Below are 24,684 nucleotides of genomic sequence, written 5' to 3' on the forward strand. Positions count from 1 at the left end.
CAGCTGCAGGATCAGCTCTTCCCAGATGCGGGTAAGGACCTCTGCTCGTGGTGCCTACGACGAGTTACTGATAACAATGTTAGTCCCTATTCCATCTTTGAGCTACTTGTGACTGGATAACTAGACCATTCACTCTGGTTTTCTGAGAGGCTGGTTAAGGCTTTGTGTATCTTCTTCGTCACAGTACTTTGAGGGGATGACTCACTGGAGCTGGTCCTGATCTTCCTCGTCCCAGTACTTTGAGGGGATAGCTCAGTGGGGTCAGCCCTAATCTTCATCGTCCCAGTAGCAACACCACTGCTATAACAGAAATACATACAGAAAGCTATAGGATCAGAAGAAGGCAAAGAAGGTGATGAAAGAAAGGTGGGTGAATGTGTGTTGTACCACATTGGCACCTGATGTCCTTCCTGTATCCCAGAGGTTGAATCCCTTACCATGAGATCCACACACTGAGTACCACCCCCAGCAGGACTATTGGGTAGCGGCCTCACCTCCCTGGCCTCATGGAAAGGGTTTTGCCTCGGGAAGCAGGGATGACATCATGAGATTTGTCACAATAGATAACCCTTATCTACCTGTCTCCGTTCCTCCGTCTGCACATACACTACAAATCTGGTGACAAGCATGATTGAAAACTCACACGATGAGGAGCTTTGCCACCCAGCAATTGAATTGGGTGCCTGGCGGTGTGAGGGGGCTGCAAGGCCCTGGAAGGAAGGCTGTGAAGGTACGTGGCCCCACAAAGGGGGAAACAGTGAGGGAAGCTTTGGGTAGTGATCACGATAGTGGTGATCATCCCTGTCACTCGGGCATGCCCCAGCAGCACCAGCAGCGTGCACTCCCTCAATGACGAAGATGCACCATTGCCAAGCAATGGCATAAACAAAGACAACGCTGCAGTGCATGACATGCTTAACAAACAAAAGGGACCAAGCCAATCAAGTAACGGAGTACAGCACTATGCCGAGCCCTCACAGCACTCAAAAGGTGTGCACTTCAGGACATGCACACTCAAAAGAAGACAAAGAAAAACACACAATGTACAGTGTATATACACTATACAATAGGGTTTAAATAAAACAAAAAGTATTTTGCTCCACATGTAAAAAAAGGGGGGGAAGAAAAGTAGAGCACAAATAAAGCAGGGTCAAAGCCATCACAAGCTACCAAAGGGGAGCAGGTGACCACAAAGTCATGCAGAGTATTCCTCTGCCCACAATGTTTCTCGTAGAAGTGGGGGAGCCCAATGTGCACTGTAAAGGGTGGCTCAACTCGTTTTGAGCATTATGCTAATGTCATGTGTGGCACCAACTACAACATAAACAGGAAGAAGGCACTGCTGCTACTCTGTTTGGTTTCGGCAAGCCAAGAAACATTTGAAGACTTTCCTGAACTGTCAGAAGAGGAGAGTGTTAACAACAACAAATATGAAAAATGCATCAAGAAGATGAGCAAATATTATGAGAAAAGAACCAGCACAATTCTAGAGCGTTACACATTGGGGAAGTGCAGTAAGAAGGCGAGATGTGTAAGAATATATGACTACACTGAGGAAGCTATAAGGGGTCAGGTTCAGTCGAAGAGGTGCTACAGATGTGACAGCCCGTCACACTGAGTCAACAATCATGTGTACCTGGCTCTCAGGAATATTTGCAGAATATGCATGGGAAGGGAAACCTTGCAAGATGCTGCAGTAGTAAGACAACTTCAACAAACTGGATAAATGAGATATACGACGATGATGATGAGAGGGCGAGTGCCTTTCTATGGTTAGAGAAGCTGAGCAAGATGTGGAGAGCCCCAAGACAGCGGTTGTTGTGAATGATGCACCCATTGTCATGATGATTGACTCTGGAGCCAAAAATACACTACCAGACGTTATGTGGAAAAGTGCATTTCGACACAACTATCTGCCTAAAGTAGACATAAACCCCAAGGCATATAGCAGGATGCAAAGAAAACTGCTTGTTTGGTTATTTGCCACACTGCAGTTTAAAGGGAGAGAGGCAACTGAAAAGGTATATGTTTACAAAAATGTGAAAATTCCACTGCTAAATTGGGCCCACCAAAAGAAATAGGAAGTGGAACTAGATCACAATACTGAAGAAACTGTAATGATGATGGAAAGTGGCTCACAGGAACTCCTACAAATACATGATCAAGGGCCTCATTAGGACCCAGGCGGTAAGGGGTTTACGGTGGCGTAAACAGCGCCGACCCTTACCGCCTGATTCCGAGGTCCCTTAGCGCCATGGCGGATTTAACACCTGCTTTTAGCAGGTGTTAAAATCCATGGCGCTAAGGGACCATGTTGTTAATTACGCCACCGTAATTTACGGTGACGTAATTAACGCCTTCCCCACTCCCATTATGCCCTATGGGGCAAAAATGGGAATGGGGAAGGGTAAATGGGGATTGGGGACTTACCACCCCGCCAACCTCGGAATGGGGCAGTAAGTCCGCCAACCACCATGGCGTAAACATAGTTTACGCCATGGTGGTAAAGGTACGACCCAGGCGGTAACTTACCGCCTGGGTCGTAATGAGGCCCCAAGTGTTCAAGGAGGTAATAGGTTGTTTGAGGGGTCTCACACATTGAATAAGGAAGGATCCAAAGCAGTTGCACAAAAGATGCACAATATCCTGAATTCCACGAGCGATGTGGTGAAAGTAGAGCTTAAGAAATTAGAAGAGCATGGAATAATAGAGCAAATAGATGCCTCGAAATGGGTGTCACCATTCGTAGCAATGAGGAAAGCTTCTGGGAAAGTAAGAATTTATGTTGACATGAGAGAACTTAATAAATAAATGCATCCCAGAAAGATACCCTTTGCCGAACATCCAGAAGTTAATATCAACCATGGGCCAAGCGAGGGTGTTTTCAACCGTTGATCTGAACTTCGCATATCACCAGGTGAAGCTTCACAGAGAATCGAGTCATCTAACAGCTTTTATAAAACCTGAAGGACTATATCGGTACCAGAGAATCCATTCTGCAGCGTCAGTGTTTCAGAAAATTATCTACAGGATTTTTCATGGAGATGACGGAATAGTATTCTTCCAGAATGACATACTCTTATATGTGGAGACCATCGAGGAACATGACAGCAGGCTTGATGGGGGTTTGAAGAAGCTACATGTGGCAGGAATTACCTTAAGCAAGGAAAAGTGCAAGATAAATAGGAAGGAGAATGAATATCTTGGTCACGTCATATCGGAAAAGGGCATATCACCCAAGAGAGAGTTAGTCGATGCAATCAAAAATACGACCACACCAAGCAGCAAAGAACAAGTGCGGACATTCCTGGGAAATGCAGAATACTATTCAAAGTTTGTAAAGGATTTTGTCAAAGACATTGCTGCAATGAGAAACTTAGTGAGAATGTGTGTAACATTTGTGATGAATCCTATGGATCCCGCACTAAAACCCTGCCTAAAGTCTCCTCCCAAGTGGCCAGGGAAAGGCAGACGCTTCCTGATTCTGACCTTGGAGGTGGTGTACTGCGGGAAGAGGCAGGGCCCAGGGCGGTGAGGAGTTCCAGTGGGATGAGGAGCAATATTTATAATTTAAAAAGGAGAGCATTTTAAAGTTGCCAATACATGTAATGGCCTGTTGTCGTTATGATGTACCACATATAAAAATGTGTCTATGGGCACAAGTGACATAAAACCTGAATAAGCCCTAAGAACAGAAAGACGCTTTGAGGCTCCCCATGATAAAAATCCCCTTCACTGTCAAAGGTATAATGGAAGGGAATCTACAAATGTTGCCTTAAATAAACTGTCTTCCTCTTTACCAATGAATTCTGATGGTTCATCCCTAAATACATTTAAGGGAAGCAAATATAGCCTTAAAAATAAGAAGTTGCCAAAAAGACCTGATTCTGTAGTTGGGGACTGCAAGTCCCCCAATCCTATAAGCACTGGGGCGAGCAAGAGGGCTAAAGGAACATGTCGTAGTGGTAGCTAGACAATTAAGCCTGATAGCCCACACCTAAGGCAGGCTGGCAGGCTTAAAATTCCCCTCAGGTACAAGCCATTAGAAGGAGCTGGAACTGTGGCTGGAGTATATACAGCAGTAGAAGAAGCAGGAGGAAGAAAGCACAATGTTGGCAATCCAGTCAGAAGTGGGAGAACTGAAGGGACGCCTGGACTCTGATACGGCAGATTCTAACTGCTTACCCTGTGAGGGTCCTGTCTCCCAAAACTCTAATGTGCAGAGGTTGCTCAGTGGAATGCATGGAGAAAAACTGCCTGTCCCCATGTGAACCTAATTACAGAGATTACGCAGCAGGAAGCGTGTTCGAGACCGTGGTCAGAAGTTGCTGTGGAGCTGAGGGTCTCAGAAGTGAGAGGGGCTCCTTAACTGCAAAGCCGGACCAGAGATGCCTTCAGCGAGGAAGGGTGTGGGTTGAATGTGAAGCCAGAAGTTGTAGAAGGTGTACAGCCCGTGACTGGAGGAATACAAAAGCCAGTGGCCCTCATTACGACCCTTGCGGAAATCGGAAAACGATGGCGGAAATGCAATACCGCCATCGAATAGCGCTCGGTGCGACTATGACCCGTCACCGCAAAGTACGAAGCCATTAGCGACACCGTAGTGAACGCCAACGCTAACTGCACCAAGCACGCGCGCGCGCGCCATGCGAAACCGCAAACACCACCATGGCGCAACGGTACGCCAATTCCGACCCTAGCGGACATGTACCTAACGCCATCAGGCATGGCGTAATGTACCATTCCGCCATGGTGAGAAGTACGGCATCGCGAATCAACCGTAAACGGCCCCACTGAGTGCCTGTACACCGCTCCCTGGCCACAAAGTACAACTCCCCGTAGGTGCAATGAAGCCACAATGCAACCATTGAAATGTACAAGTCACCCATGCATGGCAACGAACAAAAGAAACACAAGAGGGGCCAATGGGAGCTGCAGGGCACAGATGGCACGAATACAGAAGCCATCCCAATGGACATGACCACAGTCCCCCACCAAGAAACGCACGCAAACACAGGCACCTGTGACCAGCCATATTCCGAGAATCACATCATTCCACCAGTCCACCTGGCTGACCGGCATCTGTTACACAAAACCCAATCCCCCGCCCCTGAGCATGACAACATTCAAACTGTCATATTGGCAGCCCCCATCCCTGACCTCACGGGCTTAGTAGGCAAACGCGCCCAGTACAGTACCACGCAACTAAACTCCGAAGCTGGAACCCAATGCAGATCTCCTCACAATACATCGCCCCCCAAATAGGCATATGCCACATCACTTGCAAAGAAAAACGCTACACGGGCCAAATCAGAATAGAAATTTAATGCACATCAAAGTCACCAAGCCCATACAGCCATCAGGCCATGAACTCCTAAACACCAATCACCATTGTGGGCTGCATCCGCAAGAAATGACCAGCCACTACTTGTGTGTCGTCTTGTTCCCTCATGATACACAGAGCCACATTCACGTACGAAAAGGCAACATGGAAGCGCACAGAACCGCAGGGCCGTCCCAATGGGGAGGCACTAGTCCAGCTGAAAGGCCGAAATGTTGCTCCGAGCCACCAGTACTGCGTAAGGGCATGTGGGCCATTGGCGATCGTCCCATAAGATCGTAATGCTGCTCCACTGATTAACACGAAGCAGCAGGTGTCGGGAGTAAAACCCATCTGCAGGAGTGGCATACAGATGGCAGTGGCAAAAGGGGAGGAGATACCTGTCAACCAAAAGAAAAGAAAAAGAACAGAATGGCCATCACAACTACATTCCAACAACTCACTTCAATGATCACACGAAATCCACAGCCATATGCATGCTACCCCACTCCAAAGGATCATCACCACCCCAAAACCACTTGCGACTCCTAACCATCTATATCGAGGTGCAAACACCATCACAAACGAGTGTACCTGTGCATGCGTCTGTCAAAACAGAATCCATCAGATGGGAATGTTAATGTGCATGGACACAAGTGTCTGAGGGCGTGTCGAGACAGGGAGGGCTCAACAAGGCCAGATAGACGATGGTCCCACCATGGCAGCCCTGCATCACATAGCGTAGGGGAGGCGGATAGATCCCAAGAAGCCCTGTACATGGCAAACTCTGTATCAAATCACCTGCCCATGCATCCATTCATCATTCCCTCATCCCGGAATCAAAACGCCTGAATAATTACTCACATAACATTAGAAACATCCATTGAGTCTGTGCGTTATGCAGCCTGCAAAATCCACAGTGCCCCAGCCCGTAACTCCAGTGTTGTGAAGTAACATGTATTTGGGAACGGCCGGCCTCATCGCCCACGTAGCAATTGCGCATCCCAAACTATTCATATCAATCATTGCTTCCTCGCCATGGGCCCTGTCTCAAGGACATTGAACAACAGAACGTTATATTTGCAGTCAGACCTGTGGGCATCTCCTCGCCGCTAGCTGGAAACCGAAAGCGCCGCCCTTCGAATTCCACATTTGCAACATCACGCCGAAAAGGCATCTGTGGCCGTTTGAAATCACTAATTATTCCATCGAGTGCGGCTGTGTGTGAAAATGGCAACTGCCTTCACCCACAAATGGGACGCCCCGCCCGTCATTGCAACTCGGTACAGTGATGCATGAGGGCCCACCGTTACTCGAGTACTACGTTCCACTGACCCTTCACAAGTCTGTTCGCGACTGCACAGATAGTATGTGCAACAATGGGACCACAGCAGAATGAACATGTCAACCAATGTTACACGGCCATCGGGTACAAATACATGATTGCAATAGCAAGATGCCATTCCCAGATTTGCAGCGTTGTGCGCGGGACGTGCTCGGCCAAAGGGGAGAGCAGCTTGCACAGGTGGAATTAATCACCACAGGTGGAGGCCATACAGCCTGAAAACACATAAATTGCACAGCCAGTCTCCTCCCACAACCACACCGAAATGCTACCGGCAGGACTCGCGATGTTGGCCCTGGGGGACCTGATAGCACTGCAACTACTCCAACTCCAAGAAGAAGACGAACACCAACTGCTACCGGCCGCACGAAGGAGACGCAGGAGGAGGAGGAGGCCAAGGCAGGGCCAGCAAGGGCCGCCAGCACAGCCACTACCACCACGCAGGCAGCCCGCAATCCCACGCCTCCGAGCACATCCGTTCAACCTCACTGATGAGCAGATCCACACCCTCTACCATCTGGACCGGGACACCATAGCCGCCATTGTGGACATGACACAGGCTGACCTTGTCAGCATGATAGATAGCCCAACCGCCATCCCACCCCTACTGAAGGTGGTGTCTGTACTCCACTTCCTGGCCACAGGCACCTACCAGCACACAGTCGGACAGTTGCATGGCATTTCTCAGCCACTGTTCTCACGGACACTATTGCAAGTGCTCGATGCCCTCCTGCAGCACGCAGACGACTACATCTCTCTACCACGCTCGGAGCAGGAAATTACCAACACAAAAGTGGGATTCCATGCACTTGCCGGCATACCGGGTTGCATTGGTGCCATCGACTGCACCCATGTGGAATTGGTCGTCCCACATGCCATGGAGGCCCAGTACCGCAACAGAAAACAATTTCATTCCCTGAATGTACAAATGGTGTGTGACTCCAACAGGATCATTACACATTGTTGTGCCCGATTCCCTGGATCAACCCATGATTCTATGGTCTTGAGGAACTCTACAATACCACGCTACATGGAGCGACACGCAGGGAACAGATCCTGGCTACTCGGTGAGTCTCATTACATGCATGATTATGTGGGGAATGTGATTTGGCAATGACCTGGCAGGAAGGGGGGGGGTGTGCGTACGTAGCAATGGCATTCCACATCATACGTTTCTCGTCCACATACAGGTGATGCTGGATATCCACTGAAGAGATGGCTCCTCACACCAGTCCGGAACCCACGGGACCAGCATGAGGAGGACTACAACCATGCCCACTCACGTACCCGTGTAGTCATTGAACAGGCATTCGGCCTACTGAAGACTCGTTTCCGCTGCCTCAGCAGGTCTGGCGGGGCACTCCTGTACCGCCATGAGAAGGTTGCAAAGATGGTCATGGCATGTGTCATGCTCCACAACATGTGCGTACGTAGAAATGTGCCCATGCCCCCTGACGCAGAACTGCAAGCACATGATGATGGTCATGATGAGGGTGGGGATGTGGCAGCACCTCATGGAGTCTGCGAGGCACCGGAGGCCCGTGACATTCGTCAGCATCTCATTGATGTATGCTTCTAGCACTCACGCCTGGTGGCTGATACATGGACACGGTACTCGTGGCACTGTGCGTGTCTGGGACATGCACAATATGGACTGTACGCCTATGATGGCCTAGTACACAGAAATCAATGTCCACACATCTCATTGGTTGATCGTGCACTTTTTATGGCATATGTGATGTCATGTTGAACACCCTATCGACCCGCCGCCCAAGTGAGCCCAACACACCCCCTCCACCCTCCTACCTCCCCCACGAACCCCAGTGTCCAAAGATGCTCATTGTCAGTGGGCTGTCGCTATTGCAAGCCCCCTCTGCGGGTATCAGGGGCACCCCTGCCTGTGGAGCGCAGGTTCCTTCCAGATCTACGTTGGGGGCTGCCCTGGACGGAACTTGCAACGGATGATGTGTCTGCCTGCTCACGTCCATGCATGTCCCTAAGGGTTTGCGAGAGCTCTGTGAGCACACGGCGCACTGCGGCAAGTTCGGCACATACGTCTTTGGACGTCGCATGCAGTTCCCCCCTCAGGCTCTCGGTGCTTCTCTCCATTTGGACTCTCAGGCTCTCGGTGCTACTCTCCATTTGTGCCCTCAGCGTCTCTGTGCCTCTCTCCATTTCTGCCCTAAGTGTCTCAGTTGATGTTTCTATGTCTGCCTTAGTGCCCCCACATTCATCGGCATGGTCCTTGAGGAGCGTGGCCATTTGCTGCTGTTGCACGATTAACTGGTCGAGGGACTGTTGCCTCTGCTGGGCCATGCCCATTTGCGGGGGTGTCACAGAGGGGCTGTTGTCCTCATGTTGCCTTGCCACAGGGCTTGTGGGGGATGGCCAGTCGTTGTCTTGTGGGTGCCCCTGCGTGGTATCCTCATGTTGTACGGGATGGGACAGACAGGGGGATTGGGACAGGTCATGGATGGATCTGACTTCGACATCCCCGTTTTCTGTGTCGGAGCATGCTGCCATCAATGGGGTGTCACCTATGGTGCTGCTGCCACCAGAGGCAGTGCCTTCTGTGGCATCCATTGGGGGGACCTGTGGTGGTGGTGTTGTGGGCATGCTGGCTGCTGGGGTGCCTGTTGATGTTCCCTCCTCTGTGCTGCCACCTGATTTGTGCTGCTGCCGTGTCTTGATGCGTGCAGCTGAGGTGGAGGGTCTCTGGCCGTTGGTCTTGGCCCTCTTTGCAGGTGTGCTGGTAGGGGTGTCCTGTAGCTCGTCGTTTGGATCGGACCCTGTGGTGGAGTAAAGGAGGGCGAGGGTTAATGATGGGTCTGTGGGAATTGGAATGGCATTGTATCACATGCTCTGGGGTGGTACCTGAGGGTGATTTGGGTCGGGTCCTTGGAGGTGCTTTGATTTGTGTGTGGAGTGAGGGTGCAGTTGTTTGGCAGCCTGCAGTTAGGGTGTGCCTGCTGCACGTGTAGTGCGTGTATTAGGGGTTTTTAATTATTTATGTATTTATTGTGGGTTTTAACGTGCGCTATCAGGCCGATGTGTGTGGCCGTTCTCCTGGACATGTGTTTCTGTTGCACTATGTGGACGCATGGTACTTCACATGGATGGACTGTGTGGATTTGGCATTGTTTTATCTGGTACACCTACCTGAATCTTCGGATGTCTGCACTCCTTTCTCCATCCCTCCGACTCCCTCTATGCTCTCCATTCCGATGGTGGAGGCACAGATTTCTTCCCAGGGGGTCAACTTGATGGGTGATTCAGGACCTCCCCCGGTGGCTGTGGCAATGTTGCGGTTGGCAGAGAGTATGCTGCGGACGCGTATCCGCAGGTCGTCCCATCGCTTGCGGCATTGCTGTGGGGTGCGGGGTGCGGTCCCCACCGCACTTACCCGCTGTGCCACCAGAGCCCATATGGTCTTCTTGTTTGCAAGTGCCGTTCTGGTCATTTGCGTGGAGAAGACGACGGCAGCATTCTCCTGGAGGGTCTCTGTTAGCACGGTGAGTTCCTCGCGGGAGAAGTGGACCTGCCGCTTGCGGTCGCACGCTTTCTTCGCTACTTTTCCCATTTGTCTTGGTTTCGCTAGGGTGGGTGACGGGTTGGGGTGTGTTTCAGGGTAGTGATTTTAGTGGTTGTGTGGTTTTAGTGGTTTTATAGGTGTACGCCGGGATGTTTCCCGTTCCGGGCCCATGTTTTTACTTCCGTTTCCGTATATTTCCGGTCACCGTACTTTCCGGTAGGCGCACACTGTGGTGACCGCTAAGAGGGGTGGCGGTATTGCACCTAGGGCGCCGTACGGCGGCGGTGTGGGCCGTTTTGGGGTCATTTCCGCCATCGCGGACTTTGCACTTCCGCCGTGGCGTGGTGCTCGTGCCCGATGGGTCGGAATGGGCCGCACTTTGCTCCTTCGTGCAATGGCGGAAACGCTATTTACGCTGTGGCGCTCCGGTCAGTCGCTTTCCGCCAGGGTCGTAATGAGGGCCAGTGAGTTTAACCAAGCGTTCTGACTGCCGGCAACAGTACCCAGCAAAATAATCACTCATGTATGAACAGAAGTGATGCAAAGTTGATAGTTGATTATTTAACAATGGAACACTTGAATTGTAGCACTCGCGTATGTGTAAGGAGGCAATGCGGTTAAACTCTATTGTTGAACTTAAAACTTGCAGAAACATAGAAAGAAGTGGTTGCGTGTCTAATAAACAAGGCATTTCAACAATTAAGACTGAAACCAGCCTTTCCCAGAGCCAAATAACGGATTAAATATTTTGGAGCCATATAGAATTCCAGCATTGCCTAAGACAAGAGTGTGCAAACATTACCTGAAGCCAAGAGGGTGGCAAACAAAGCTTCTGGGTAATTGTTCTTGCTAACAATCGACAGAGGAATGAAGGCAAGGTTGGTGAAGGGTAACCTGCTACCTATAATTGTTCTTTGAAGTTGATACAGCCAACTTTGCCAAAGCCAATAGGAAGAAGAGAGAAGTGTGTCCTAAAGGGAATTTTAGGTTGTCATTGTTGCAGAAAGACAAGAAGTGGCAATGAGGCTGCCCTTCTGGAGAAGGAATATTCAGAGGAAGAGTGCCTTGTTTACTTGAAGATGTTGAAGTACTGGTCGTTGAATCTTTTCCTATTTGAAAACTATCTAGAGTCACAAAGTACTGAAGCTACGGTAGTGTATCTGGTTGTCAGTAGATTTGATACGTCGGTAGCATAATTGAAGGTGGAATACTATCAGGCAGTGGAGCAGATCCTCATGGTGAACTCTTGTAGAAGTTGCTCAAAGTTGAGAGTTGCTAAAGTGGAAGTAGAAGTGCTGAGAAGGCATCCTGACAAATATACAAATTGTGACTCCAAATCTTATAAAGAAAAATGTACTAAGTGTTAACCAAGAACTGTGTTTCCTTTACATTTTCAGAAGTTGGATTTACGTTAAGCTAACAAAGAACTGTGGTATTTCTTCTTAGATAACTGGATTTGTGGCAAAGCATCATGGCTAGGAATGACATTGATGCTATTTTGATGAAGTGCAAAGTCTTTATTTTGCCAAGAAGAGAAGTTTTTCGGTTGTTTGAACTTTGGTTAACAGGACTTTGCTTTAACATTGAAGGAGCCAATAACTGAATTGAGACTGTGTTACAAACTCAGATTTCCTTTTGTATTTTTTTTTTGCTGAACATCAGATCTGAATTTATCTTCCTTGATACCTCCTTGATCTTTCCTCTCCTTTCAACACAGTCAACCATGCCATCCTGATCAATCGACTGAGTGAGAACCTGGGCATCACGGATCAGGCCCTTGACTAGGTGACCTCCTCCCTCTTGGACCGCCCCTCCGAGGTCCATCTTGGACCCTTTCTCTATGCCACCTCTCTCTCTACCTATGTCATTCCCCAGGGTTCTATCCTCTGACCCTGGTTTTCAACCTCTACTTTGCCTCTTTGGCCCACCTGGTCTCTACCTTTTCCTCTAACCTTCAGTGTTATGCGGATGACACTAAGATTTTCTTCAGGCCCCCTTTCAGCCTCCTCTCCTCTCTCACTCATTCCTGACTGTCTATCTGTGATTCAGGATTGGTGCACCTCCAACAATCTCTGCCTTAATGCCAGTAAGATGGAGATCCTTCTCATTGGGACCCCTGCTTTCTCTCTCTCACTCTGGCCGTCCGCCTTGGGCCCTATTCCTTCGCCTTCCTGCGAGGCAAAAAACCTTGGTGTCACCTTCGACTCCACTCTCTCTTTCTCTCCTCACATCTCAGACATTGCCAAGAAGTCCCACTACCAGCTGCACCTCTTCAAAGGAACTCTTTGCTTTCTCACTTTCCCCTAGAAGCTCACTGTCTCCAGAGCCCTGGTTCTCTCTAGGCTGGACTACTCCAACAGCCTCTTTCTCAATCTGGCTTCCTCTACTCTACGCCCTCTGCAACTAAGACAGAACAGGACTGCAAGACTTACCCTTGGCCTCAAGTCCATGGACCGTATCTCTCCAGCCCTGAAATCTCTCCACTGGCTCCCAATGGATGTAAGGATCAAGTTCAAGACCCTTTTCATTGTCAACAAGGCTTTCTGGGGCCAGGCCCACACTACATCCAATGTTCTGATCGAAAATACCTTCCTTCTCGAGCCCTTCGCTCAGCTACCTCCAACTCTCTATGGGTTAGATGCTCCAGGCAGATAGTGAGGGGTAGATCTCTCTCCTCTGCAGGTGCCTCCCTCTGGAATGGCCTCTCTGCCACTCTCAAACTTGAGCCAGACCACCTGATGTTCTGGAATCAGGTCAAAACTTACCTTTTGTCCTCTGCTTTCTCTCTCTCCCTCCCCTGCTGACCTACCTGTCTGCTGTACCGTGTCCTCTGCTTTCTCTCTCTCCCTCCCCTGCTGACCTACTTGTCTGCTGTACCGACTAGTTGTTTGGCTACCCACAGAGTCTCTCTGGGTACCAGGCTCTTTCTTGATCATTCACCCTTGCACTGCCTCCAGGCCTACCACGCACTTAGGGGCTGTAACAGTAAGTACAGTCCCCTGTTCTACGTGCACTACCCAGAGCCGCACTGCCCTTGCTGAACTTACTCAGAGCATTGCTGCCCTATTTTCGCCTCCCGTCTCCCCTCTCCCTTGCACTTCCCCCACTCGCTTTCCCCTAGCACTTCTCTCCCTTGCACTATCTGAATGACACAAGGCCTAGTAAGATTGTGTGTCTTGTCCTCCCTCTGTCTTCCCTCGCTTGTCTTGGTGCACCTAGAAACACTTGGGTACAGGCGCCTTATAAATGACTTATCATATCATATCATATCATATCATATTTTGAAACCTGGAGAGGGGGAATTCACCCAAGTTACTAAGAAAAGCTGTGAATATTAATGATGATGTTACTATGAATTGCCATAAATGTCTTTATGTATTGATGTTTAAGTATGAGGACAAGATATCCTGTGTTTTCCTTTAGTTTTGATAGGCAGGGAAATCCTCATCAGAGTAGGGATAATGAGGCGTTTGACACAATGTATGATTTAATAAAATGGCGTATTGTGAGAAATCATTTAAAAGTTGTCGCCTCACATTTCTGATCCCTCACTCATTTGAACGGGCCCAGCATTGTGAAGAAGAATTTGAATACATTAAACAAATGCTAATGAAATCACCTGGTTTACACAACTACAAGAGGGGCAGAGATACAGTTAGCACTACTGATGCGAGCAATGTGGGCCTAAGTGTAGTTTGGACACAAACAAGGGGGAATAGAGAATACATAAAAGCCTTTGCTTGGAGGGTGTTGAAGGGACTAGCAAAAGCATATGCCACAATTGAAAAAGAAGCTTTAGCAATAAATTTGGCAACTGTGAAATTCAGAGGTTTTGTGTGGGGAAAGAAATTTGAAGTGCAAACCGATCACAAACCGTTGGTGGAGTTTATAACATCAAAGGGTTTGGATAAGGTCTCAGCGAGGATAAGGAGAAGAGTATCCAGATTATTAGAGTATGATTTAGGGGTAACGTACATACCTGGTGTCCAAAATCATGCAGCTGATTGTGCAGAATGACGACTCATGAAAAAGTGCTGGAGGATGAAGAAGAACAGGACCGAATACTGGAAGTAACAGAAACACCAGTCCCAGAAGGGGAGTGGATGGAGGCTTTGGAAAATGACAAGAAGATGATGGCAGTAATAAAGCACTTAACGGAGGGAACACTGAGTAAGAGAACCCTCAAGGAGAATGATCTGCAATGCTTTGGAACATATAAGGCAAACTGTATGTTCAGAACAAGGTAATGAAAAGAGGTGACAAGGTAGTACCTCCCGAAGGGATAAGGCAACAATTGATTGATATAGGACATAAAAGGTCATCCAGGGATAGTGAAGACGAAGCAGAGGATATGGAATGACTACTGGTGACCTGGTTGTAATATGCAGATAGAGAAAACAGTGAGGAATTGTATCCTTTGTGAAACTGTGACAGGATGTGTGTGAGTGCTAAACAGCCAATGAACCTTACAGACATTCCTGCAAAACCATGGCAGAAAGTGGGTATAGATGTGGTTGGACCGATATGGAGTGAGGGGTATCAAACATACTGCCTATTTGTTAAAGACCGTTTGACCAGGTGGGAAGAGGTTTTAATGACGCCACATGCAAATGCTAAAAGAGTGATTGAATTCTTGGAGTAGTTATCTGGTCGAGAGGGATACCCCAATGTAATTTTGACAGCTAATGGGTGATAGTTTGGTGGAGTTAAGAAAGTATTTCAGGAAACATGTCATTACGCATCGCACAAGCGCCATATACCATACACAAAAAATGGAGTAGTGGATGGATTTAACAGGGTGATCAAGGAATCAATAAGGAGGGACTGAGCAAATGGGAAACATTGGAGGAAGGCAGTTAAGGAGGCCATGTCTTCCCACAGGTTCACGCTGCACAGCACCACAGGTAGTTTGTCTTTTGAGCTCAGCAAAGGCAGGAAGGTGAGCAAAAGGCTTTTCCGAGGATGGTTGAGAAAGTTTGACACAACAGAAATAAAAATGGGTCATGTAAGAAGTAGGATAATAAGTAGGATAAGAAAGCAACAAATGGCAAACAAAGTGTTGTCGGGAGTAAAAAGAGGTGTTTTCCCTTTAGTTGGGGATTAGTTCAAGATTAGGGTGCCTGGGGCACTCAGGAGTGAGAGGTGCATGTGGTCAAATGATATCAGAGTTCAAGCAGTGTTTGGGAGTGCCATCAAGACTGGGGATGGTAGAGTGTGGAGTGTAAAGGGATAGAGAGTGTGGAGCACAGGACCTTTGGGGGAAATAGAGATTGTTTCTTGCCTTATCTTTCAGATGAAGGGTCACAAGGAATCCAGAAAGGTGGAAGGAGCCACCAGAGACATAACTATCTGAAAGACTACACATAGTAGTCTTGTGAAGAAAGTAGGATGTGTCGTATGATGACGTGATTCTAGAAGTGAGTTTGAGAAGTGGAATTTGGGGGGGGACAGCAGTTGAGAAACGAGAGAGAGCTGAGAGAAGAAGGGGCATTGAGAGCTCCTTGTGTATCACTTATCTTAATAAATAGATAAACCTTATCTGCCTGTCTCTGTTCTTCCATCTGTGCATACAATATATGGATGGACCTAGTTTTCCTTTACCAATAATCCAGAAGAGATGAGGAGTTTTTTTCCCAATTTTGTACAGCACATTAACTATGTTGATAACCAAGGAATATATGGCTGGGGGTTTATGCTAATGGAACTGCCTGCAACCCATTTCATATAACTAGAGGGATCAGGCAAAGCCATAACCAAAGTATCTTGTCTTATGCATAAATCATAAATTACCCCTGAATTGTTGATGAAGTTAAAAACATTGGCTACTTTCCAAGACTAAATATTAATTGGAGCAAGTCTGGGTGTTGCCCCTTAATGCTTTTTCATGTAGCCATGGAAAATGCATGTATTAAGTGGTGCCATAGTATGCTTTGATACCAGGGGCCGAGCTAGGGCGGTTGTACAGTCTTCCCCACTACCAGGCACTAGCCACCCTTCTGGTTTGTAATTTCAATTTCTTTCTCTACCTTCATCTTTTAATTATTCAAAACAAGTTGATCTACTGTTGTAACTTCCTGTTAAAGTTAAGAAACATGAGAGGATTTTCGGGTAACCATATCAGCTTGTGGCAGAGGTGGCTATTAAGCCTTTGTTGAATTTCTTCAGTAAGTTATGGTGATGAAAGAAAGAGTTCAGGTGTAAACAAGGGGCCTCATTACGGGTCAGGCAGAATGGGTTGACGGGGTCTGCTAATGGATGCGGACCCATTATTCCCATTCTGCCTGATTACGAGGTCCCTTTGCGGGACCCGGTAAAGACGCCTGGTAAAACCAGGCATCGTTGCCGGGTCCCGCGAGGGGACCAGGGAGCTAACAACGGGTCGGTCGTAATCGGCCCGTTGTTAGCTCCCTGCACCCATTCCCATTGAGCCCTATGGGGGCTCGAATGGGAATGGGCAAGGTCCGGGCCCGGGTTCCCTGAGGGAGGAATTACCGGGCCCTCCTAACTCGGAATGGCCTGGTAATTCCCCATTCAGGGAACCCGGACCCGGTTTTGGAGGCAGCCATGCCGCCAATAGCGGCATGGCTACCGCCAAAGCCGTAATGAGGCCCAAGATGTTGTATATGTATATTGTACATGTAAGTAGGAAAACGCACACAACAGTTTGCATTTGCATCCCTATGTTTATCAGGGATGTGCAATACGAGCACCTCTGTGAACAATTCCCCATCTGTAGGAATCAGCAAAGAACTGAAGGGCAGGATTTCTGTGGCACATTTGCGGATGGAAGAGGCTTCATTTAGGAATCAGTAGGGGTTGCACTGGCAACAGCAGTGCATCCAGTAAAGGACCTGGGTGCCTGCCCTTTATCTTTTTCAGAAACATTTGGTTTCTGTATTAGTTCTATACCTACTGTATAATCTTTTTTCTCTTTTTTCTGTGATATGAATGAGGCAAATGTTCTATGATGACACATCTTGCACAGTCATCAGGGTAAAAGGCTGTCTCCTATATTATCATCCGGCAGGGTCAAATGGCAAGTGATATTGATTCCACTTCCTCTACGATTTTGGTCGAATTGCATTTGTTTATGTAAGGCGAATAAACTGGCTCATAAGTTGAGCTGGTGAAAAGGAAAAGCTTACACAGAGTGTTGGCATTAAGAAGCAAGTTCTGGCTGGGGCATAAAATTGTCTTGGGCACCAACAAAAATGTGGCTCACAGTTTCAAATGGGAATGCATTCCTTTTGTGACACTGTTTGAATAGTACCCAAGGGGGAGGTTTTGGATAACATGTGATGCCAATTGTACATTTTAAAGAATATTTATTCACCAACACCGGTCAAAACTATTAGCTGCATAGTTCAGTAACTCATCAAACTGACCCACATTGGCCAAAAAAAGCGCCCCACTTTGATACAAAAAACTGGCCCACACAAGCATTTTGTGTTTTTGATTTGGCCATGGGCCTTTTGACCTATAAGTCAGTCCGAGCCTGTTAAGAAGACACAATCTGCAAGAGTTACAAAAAAGGTAAACAGGACCAGTACAATCAGTGGGATTTTATAAGCTATACCAAGAGTTGAGATCTAACCACCAGATTCCTATTGTCATCGTAAACAAGGGGTACAAAAGAGAAGAAAGCCATTGGCACAGATGGTATGGCAACCAGCCTTCTGTTGGTAAATCCAGCAAGCACATCATCCTATTTGTGCAAACGCACTTTTATGTCTTTTTTATTGCCACAAAAGTAATGTTTCTAAACTCCCATTTTGTGCTTTTTTGAAGAAAAATGTAGAAGAAGAAAAAAAGCAAAGGGGAAATAAGAAAAGAACAAAATAGGGGGCATAGAGACGCTCTTTTGACCATAAGGCAAAACACAGAGGAAAGCAGGTTAAAAACATTAAATGTTTGCAGATGAAAGGACCAATAGCAGCTTCACTGCTGGAATAACGACATGAACTGGTAGAACCTGCATTATGCGCAGCGGTCTTGGGTGTACTATGTTCATTGGTTTGTGGTAGAAATTGATCCCCAGTAACCACAGGGATGATGTTATCGTACTACGTATAAAGTAGTAAAAGATGCAACCTGCAAACTGTTGCTGCTATTGATTTTTAATGGAAATGATGTGCCTGTGCCTTAGATAAGCCTTAGATAAAGCAGGTTGGCTACGTTTGCCTTAGACTGTTTTTAAAGTCATGCTTTCTACCTTGATTGTCCGGGGCACTGCTCTTACCTGAATATGTCCTTCAATTCATTCACTTTTTTGTTGGGATACTTGTTCGATCGGCTGTCATCAAGGAATGCCCTTGCATATGCCAAGGGACCAGCATTTACCTAAAACAGAAAATGTGATAAATGAATTGCCTTATTTCTTCAAGGATATATTGTAACAAGTAATATTGGTTGATTATTAGGTTTCTGGTACACAAGAGTAACATCTACTCACATCCATAACACCAGTGTACTTATTTATTTGTATTGCCAACATTTGGGAGCTCCTGAGGTGGGCAAGATGACTGGTGACATATATGAACATATAACAACATAGGTAACTTCGCTCGGTGGATAAGCAGCTCTCCTGTTTGTCTCTGGTTTTGTTTCCCCGAAAATCCCCTTCAACTAAATCTCTCTCCAGGAAGTAAGCAAGCCAGACATAGAGATAACACCATGCCAGGAGGGATGGAAGGTGGGCATTGGTAATGCAAAGAAGAGAAGAACAAATGACTTAGTTCTCAGTAATGTTCTTTCAGATTGACATTCCACCCATGGATTTCTCATCATCCTAGCGCAGCTGCTCTTCAGAAAATATTCTACCACCAGGTAGAACAAGAACACTGCGTTGCAGAGCAGAGGTGGTGGCCAGTCATCTGGTGGAATGTGCCCTGGCACCCTCAGGCACATCCTTAACAGCCAGATCATAGAATTCCGAGATTCAGAGGATGATCTTCCTTGGCACGGTCTGTTTAGTCACAGTCTGGCCAGCATGGGCACCAGCATAACCAACAAACAGCTGGTTGTCTTTCCTTGTCCGAGAGATGTAGTAGTTGAGGGCCCGCACCAAGGTCAGATGATTTAAACGCTCCTCTGAATTGGAAGGATGAAAGCAGAGGACCAAAGACAGGAAGATGGATATTTTGAGAGAGATGGAAATCAGAGAGCACTTTTGGGAGAAATAATGGCCTAACTCTGAATGTCACCTTCTCTGTGGAGAAACACAAGTAGGGAGGTTTAAGTGATATTGTTATTATTATTATTATTGTATTTATTGAGCACAGACCTAGATTTGGAAGTAACAGAGCTTTACAATCTTAGTGGGAAAAACACAGTGAACAAAGTTGAAAAAAAGGCAGTGGGGAGTGAACATCAGGGGAGGGTGGGCAATTGGCAGCAAAGGATCTAAAAGCAGCCAGGGGTAGAAACAGTGAGGAGCAGATCACTGAGTCACAGGTAGGGTGTGGAGAGGAAGGTGTGTGGACCTTGGTGTTAGGAAGGAGCCATTCCTTGAAAAGAAAGGTTTTGAGCTGATAATTCCTGGAGCTCACTCACCTGTTTAGCAGAAGTAATGGAGACCAGGAAAATTACCTTAAGGGTGAGCAATTTTAATGAACAGGAATGAAGGGGCTCAGAGTGAGCACCCACTAGAAAAGTCAACACCAAATTTAAATCCCATGCTGGAACAACAATCTGGCATGGGGAAACTCATTACAAAGACTCTGCAGGAATTGCATGATCGTGGGGATCATGAAAAATGAGCGCTGCTAGGGGGGGTTCTCTTGAAAACAAATTGGCAGCAAGACACCCATTCACTCTGCCGATCTGCAGATTTGCCTGGGACAAAGATAACAGAAAATCCAAAACAGAGGATGTGGAGTAGGTAAAAGTGCCCCTCTCTTGGGAACAAGTTGCAAATATACGCCACCTATAAGCAATGATGGATAAAGTGGTTGGTCTTCTAGTAGAGAGGAGCACATTCAGAATGTCCTCCAACAAATCCCATTCCTTACACCTCAGCCTTTCAGCAGCCAGGCATGAAGGTTCAGGCTGCAGAGGTTCCGGTACAGGACCCGCCCTTCTGAGTGGGAGAGAAGGACCAACACCTGAGGCAGGCACCAGGAAGGGCAGATGGCTATGTCCAGCAACTCTAGGTACTATGTTATCCAGGCTTATCCGCAGCGATCAAGATAATTTTGGACCCAAACAAGCATAGCCTCCTGAGAGCCAGCTGTAAGACAGGGATTGACACGAATACAAAGAGCAGGTCGAAGTCCCACTTGACTGGTAAAGCATCCCTCAAACACCCTGATGAGGAAATTCCCTGAAGCAGAACCACTTGCCCTTCCTGCCCACACTAGAAGCAAAGAGGTCCACTTGTAGACTACACTAACGTGAAAAAATCTCTTCCAGTGCATCCTGGCAGAGCTCTCATTCGTGGGGGGTCAAAGACTGTCTGCTCAGTGCACCCGCCAACAAGTTCTCCTTACTTTCAGATAAGTCGCCATTAGGACAACCTGTTCTCCAGAGCCCAGAACCACAACCGCATTGCTTCTCTGCACAGAGGAATGGAACCCACACCACCCCGCTTGTTCAGGTAATGCATGTCTGCTGTGTAGCCACTCAGGACCAACACAGACTTGCCTCTCACAGAGGGGAGGAAAGGGACCAGGGCCAGCATGATCACTCTCAACTCCAGCAAAATGAGGCGCTCCCAGCACTCTGTTGGGGTTCACAGGTCCCTCACCTTAAAGTCTTGGAAGTGAGCACCCGAGCCCTTCAACCACAAATCTGTGACTAGAGACGATTGGGGCCAGGGTTGTCAAAACAACAACCCTCTCAGTAGGTTATTTTTCTGGGACCAGCATTCTAAGTATCTGGACACTTTCGACGAGACCGTAGAAGATCTGATGTCTGTCTCTGAAACTGAGACCACTGGAAACTCAGACTCCATAGAAGGGGCCTCATGCGCAACCGAGCCTCTGGCACTGCAAGAATGCAGAAGTCGATAAGAACCAGCAAGCAAAGAGAAACCTGAGGCAGAAGCCTTTTCCTGTGATTGGAAGACATGGACTACCTTTGAGATTTTTGCTATCTGTCCTCAGGTGGGAAGGCCTGGCCCAGACTTGTGTCCAAGACCGCCTGATGAATCGGAGGGACTGGGATGCCGAAACCTGAGACATCCTGAAGTTCAAGGAGAAGCTCAAGCAGTGCAATAGGCTGCATGTCCAATACAAGTGTGCTGACCTGATGGTGTGTTGAAACTATGGATAAGTAAAAACAGCAAACCAAACTGAAGGCGCAGGCGTGCCTGCATCGTGTTGTGTCTGAGACGACGGCAATGAAGCAGACTGTCAAATTCGTGTTTTCAATGTGGTTATGTGTTTTCTCATAAGGGTGTTGTTTCAGCCAAGGGACAGGAATGCATGGCTTGTGGTGGAATAATTCACTTTAAGAGGGCATGTTGTGCCGCATGATATCAGCCCCAGGCAGAAATGCCTTCACATCAGCAGGCAAAATATAAAAGCAACAGGCAGAGATACTAATCAAATGATCATGAATTATAGGCCAGGTACGGCTGAGTGCAGCCCACACACTGACAGACAGGAGAGGCGCTCCCTGTGATGCAGGAATCGTCATAGAGGCAGACGCAACATTTGATACCTAGACACCAGATCTCACTTTGAAAGCCAGTTCCTCTCAAGACGACCAGCGTCAGCAGCAGTATGTTTTCATGCTAGTAAATCAACCAGTGATGGAACATAATCCTACTAGACAGCTGCACATCAATGAGTTACAAGCTGAGTTCGAAATTGGCACAAAGATGATGGTGAACTTCATAAATAAGGAAGTTAACAGGCAAATACCCATACCCCGTCCCTGCGACCATCAGAGGTAGACACATTCTTATGGCTCGCAGATGCCGTTACCGAGCAAAAGTTCATTCTCAGCTACATCCACGTGTCAAAGGCTGCAGCTGAAAGTTGCTGTATTTTGAGCTTTAAAGTAACACTGGACATGGGCCTTGTTCACGTCGTTTATAATCTGATGAACCACAATACATGAACATGGCTGACCCAATTGAACAACGATTTCTCTCATTGTTCACAGGGCTTGGGAAGTTAAGGAACTTCAAAGTGCAGCTGCATATTGATGAATTAGTAAAGCCGAAAGCCCACCCCTATAGAGGCATACCTATAAACATACAACATCTGGTAGAGGCTGAACTACATACGCTGCTGCATCAGGACATTATTGAACTGGTCTCGGGACGAACACCATGGGTGTCCCCAATTATTCCTGTGCCAAAGAATGATGCGAGCAAGTCCATTCAACTGTGTGAGGACATGAGGCAGCCATATTACAGCAATTAAATTTTGGTGTTCGGCACGACCAGTACCATGATGATGAAATGTTGCACAGGGCGTACATGGCGCTCAAAGCTGCACACCTCACACTCAACAAAGACAAGTGTCAATTCAGGAATAAGATGTATACATTCTCTGCTCATACCTTTTCAGATCAGGGAATGAGACTGGATCTGGAGAAAGTAGCAGCTCCCAATGACACACTACACCCACACAAAGTTTCAGACCTGCAGTCCATTCTGGGGCATTCATCCTATTGCACAAGATACCTTCAAGATTTTGCGATGATCAGTACACCGCTGAGAAAAAGTACGAAAGCTCAAGCAGAGTTTGTATGAACCCCTGAGTGTCAAAGTAACTGTTGGCACTAGCCCAGTAGGTATAGGTGCATTCCTGGCACAGTTTGATCCCGAGTTGCCTCAATAAAGATGATTGTATCTTATGGAAGTAGAAGCCTTTCCACCACTGAACAGGCCTAGTCACAGGCAGAGAAGGCTAGTCTGGCAATTGTGTGGGCATGCCAGCAGTTCCATTGGTTTCTCTATGGGAAGTCATTTACTGTGTGTACTGATCATCAAGCACTACTGGTTATTTATGGAAGTCCTAAAGCCCGAATGCCACCCTGCATTGCTCATTGGGGTTTAAGGTTACAAGTCTATGGGCCTCATTCTAACCTTGCCGGTATCCTGGTGGTAAACCCACCAGGATACCGGAAGAGGCTATTACCATTTTCGGCATTCAGTCTCATAGGACTCCATGAGGGGATTTGCCGTCATTACTGGCACTGGCAATACCTGTGCTGGTAATGGTGGCATTTTTTTTGCCAGTTGGGCACCTGCCTAACATCCAGCTTTTGCCCCACTGGCAAACCTGTAGTTGGCCAGTCAAGTAAAATGCCAGTCTCGATAAATACTGGCACCTTTTTATCGAACCAGCTGACTTAGAATGAAGCCCAATGACCTCAAAATCGGTCATAGGCCTAGCAAGGAGGAAAACCATGCAGATTTCCTGTCCAGACATTCGACAAGCTCGTCGAGAGTGGAACCTTCCATCGCTGACAGGTAAATTAATTATATCATACACCAGGTGAAGCTCACCTGCTGGAGCTAGCCACACTGCAACAAGCATCGGAACATGATGTTGACTTCTCCATAATTCGACAGTGTCTGTCTCAAGGCACATGAAAACATGCCAAGCAAATGGTGAGTAAAGTAGCGACAGAGGTAGAGATGGAAGTAGCAACCCTACTGTTAGTGAAGAATTAACTCTCTTTGATGGAAGACCGCATACTTCTAAAATAGTAGCAAACTAGTAATTCCCTCATCTCTAACGCAACTGGTGATCGATCGTGAAGGTCATAGAGGGGTGGTGTCCACAAACGGTTGCTCAGGAGAAAGGTTTGGTTTCCCCAGTTGGGTACATGAATGGACGATGTGCTCAGGAATTGCCATACCTGTTTGTTGATGGCACTGCCCACAAGGCCAAAGCTGCTACATATGTTTCCCCTCCTGGGGACACGGTAGCAATTTACTTCTTTGGGTCCGATGCACAATAAATCCTATGTTCTTGTTGTGGTGGACACATATTCAGGTTTCCTGGGCATTCAGATTGTAGCCTCAGCTTCTTCCTCCAATATCATTGAACCGCTTGATAGGATCTTCACGGCATATTAGGTCCACCCAACTATGAAATTGGTTAATGGTCCTCCCTTCACTGATTAACATTTTCAAAATATGCAGATTACATGGGCTTCCACCATCGCAATGTCACTCTTTTATGGCTACATGGGAATGGAACTGTGGAACGATCCATGGCCGATGTTAGGCGGTCACTGAAGATATCACATCTGACAGATCGCCCTTTGGAGCAGATGTCATATCAGCTACTGAGGGAGTTATAGAAACACACCACACCGTTCCACAGGGAGGTGTCCTTCCGTGGCTCTTCAAGACCCATTTGCTGCACATACAGGCAGAGGGATTTCAGCATCCAGATGACCAAGGACTGCATGTGATGCTCATGCGAAGGACAAGATGAAGGTGTATGTTGACAGAAAAAAAGAATAGTGGCAAAGTCCAATTTCCGGACAGGGGACTAGCTAATGGTGAGGCAAGTGTGAAGG

The 24,684-nt window shown here is 47.4% G+C and overlaps 1 protein-coding gene across 5 annotated transcripts in view; it reads right to left on the bottom strand.

The window, feature by feature from the left end:
• The window catches only part of DOCK11 (dedicator of cytokinesis 11), a 1,707,663-nt gene that overhangs the window by 139,219 nt on the left and 1,543,760 nt on the right, over positions 1-24,684 (bottom strand). For all 5 annotated transcript variants that reach the window (XM_069612850.1, XM_069612848.1, XM_069612847.1 and 2 more), the window contains one exon: positions 18,437-18,537. In XM_069612850.1, coding sequence (XP_069468951.1) covers positions 18,437-18,537 — 101 coding nt within the window. The remainder of the gene's footprint in view (positions 1-18,436; positions 18,538-24,684) is intronic.

The sequence above is a fragment of the Ambystoma mexicanum genome, chromosome 5p (assembly GCF_040938575.1).
Source record: "Ambystoma mexicanum isolate Mex_15411 chromosome 5p, UKY_AmexF1_1, whole genome shotgun sequence".
Classification (NCBI taxonomy): domain Eukaryota; kingdom Metazoa; phylum Chordata; class Amphibia; order Caudata; family Ambystomatidae; genus Ambystoma; species Ambystoma mexicanum.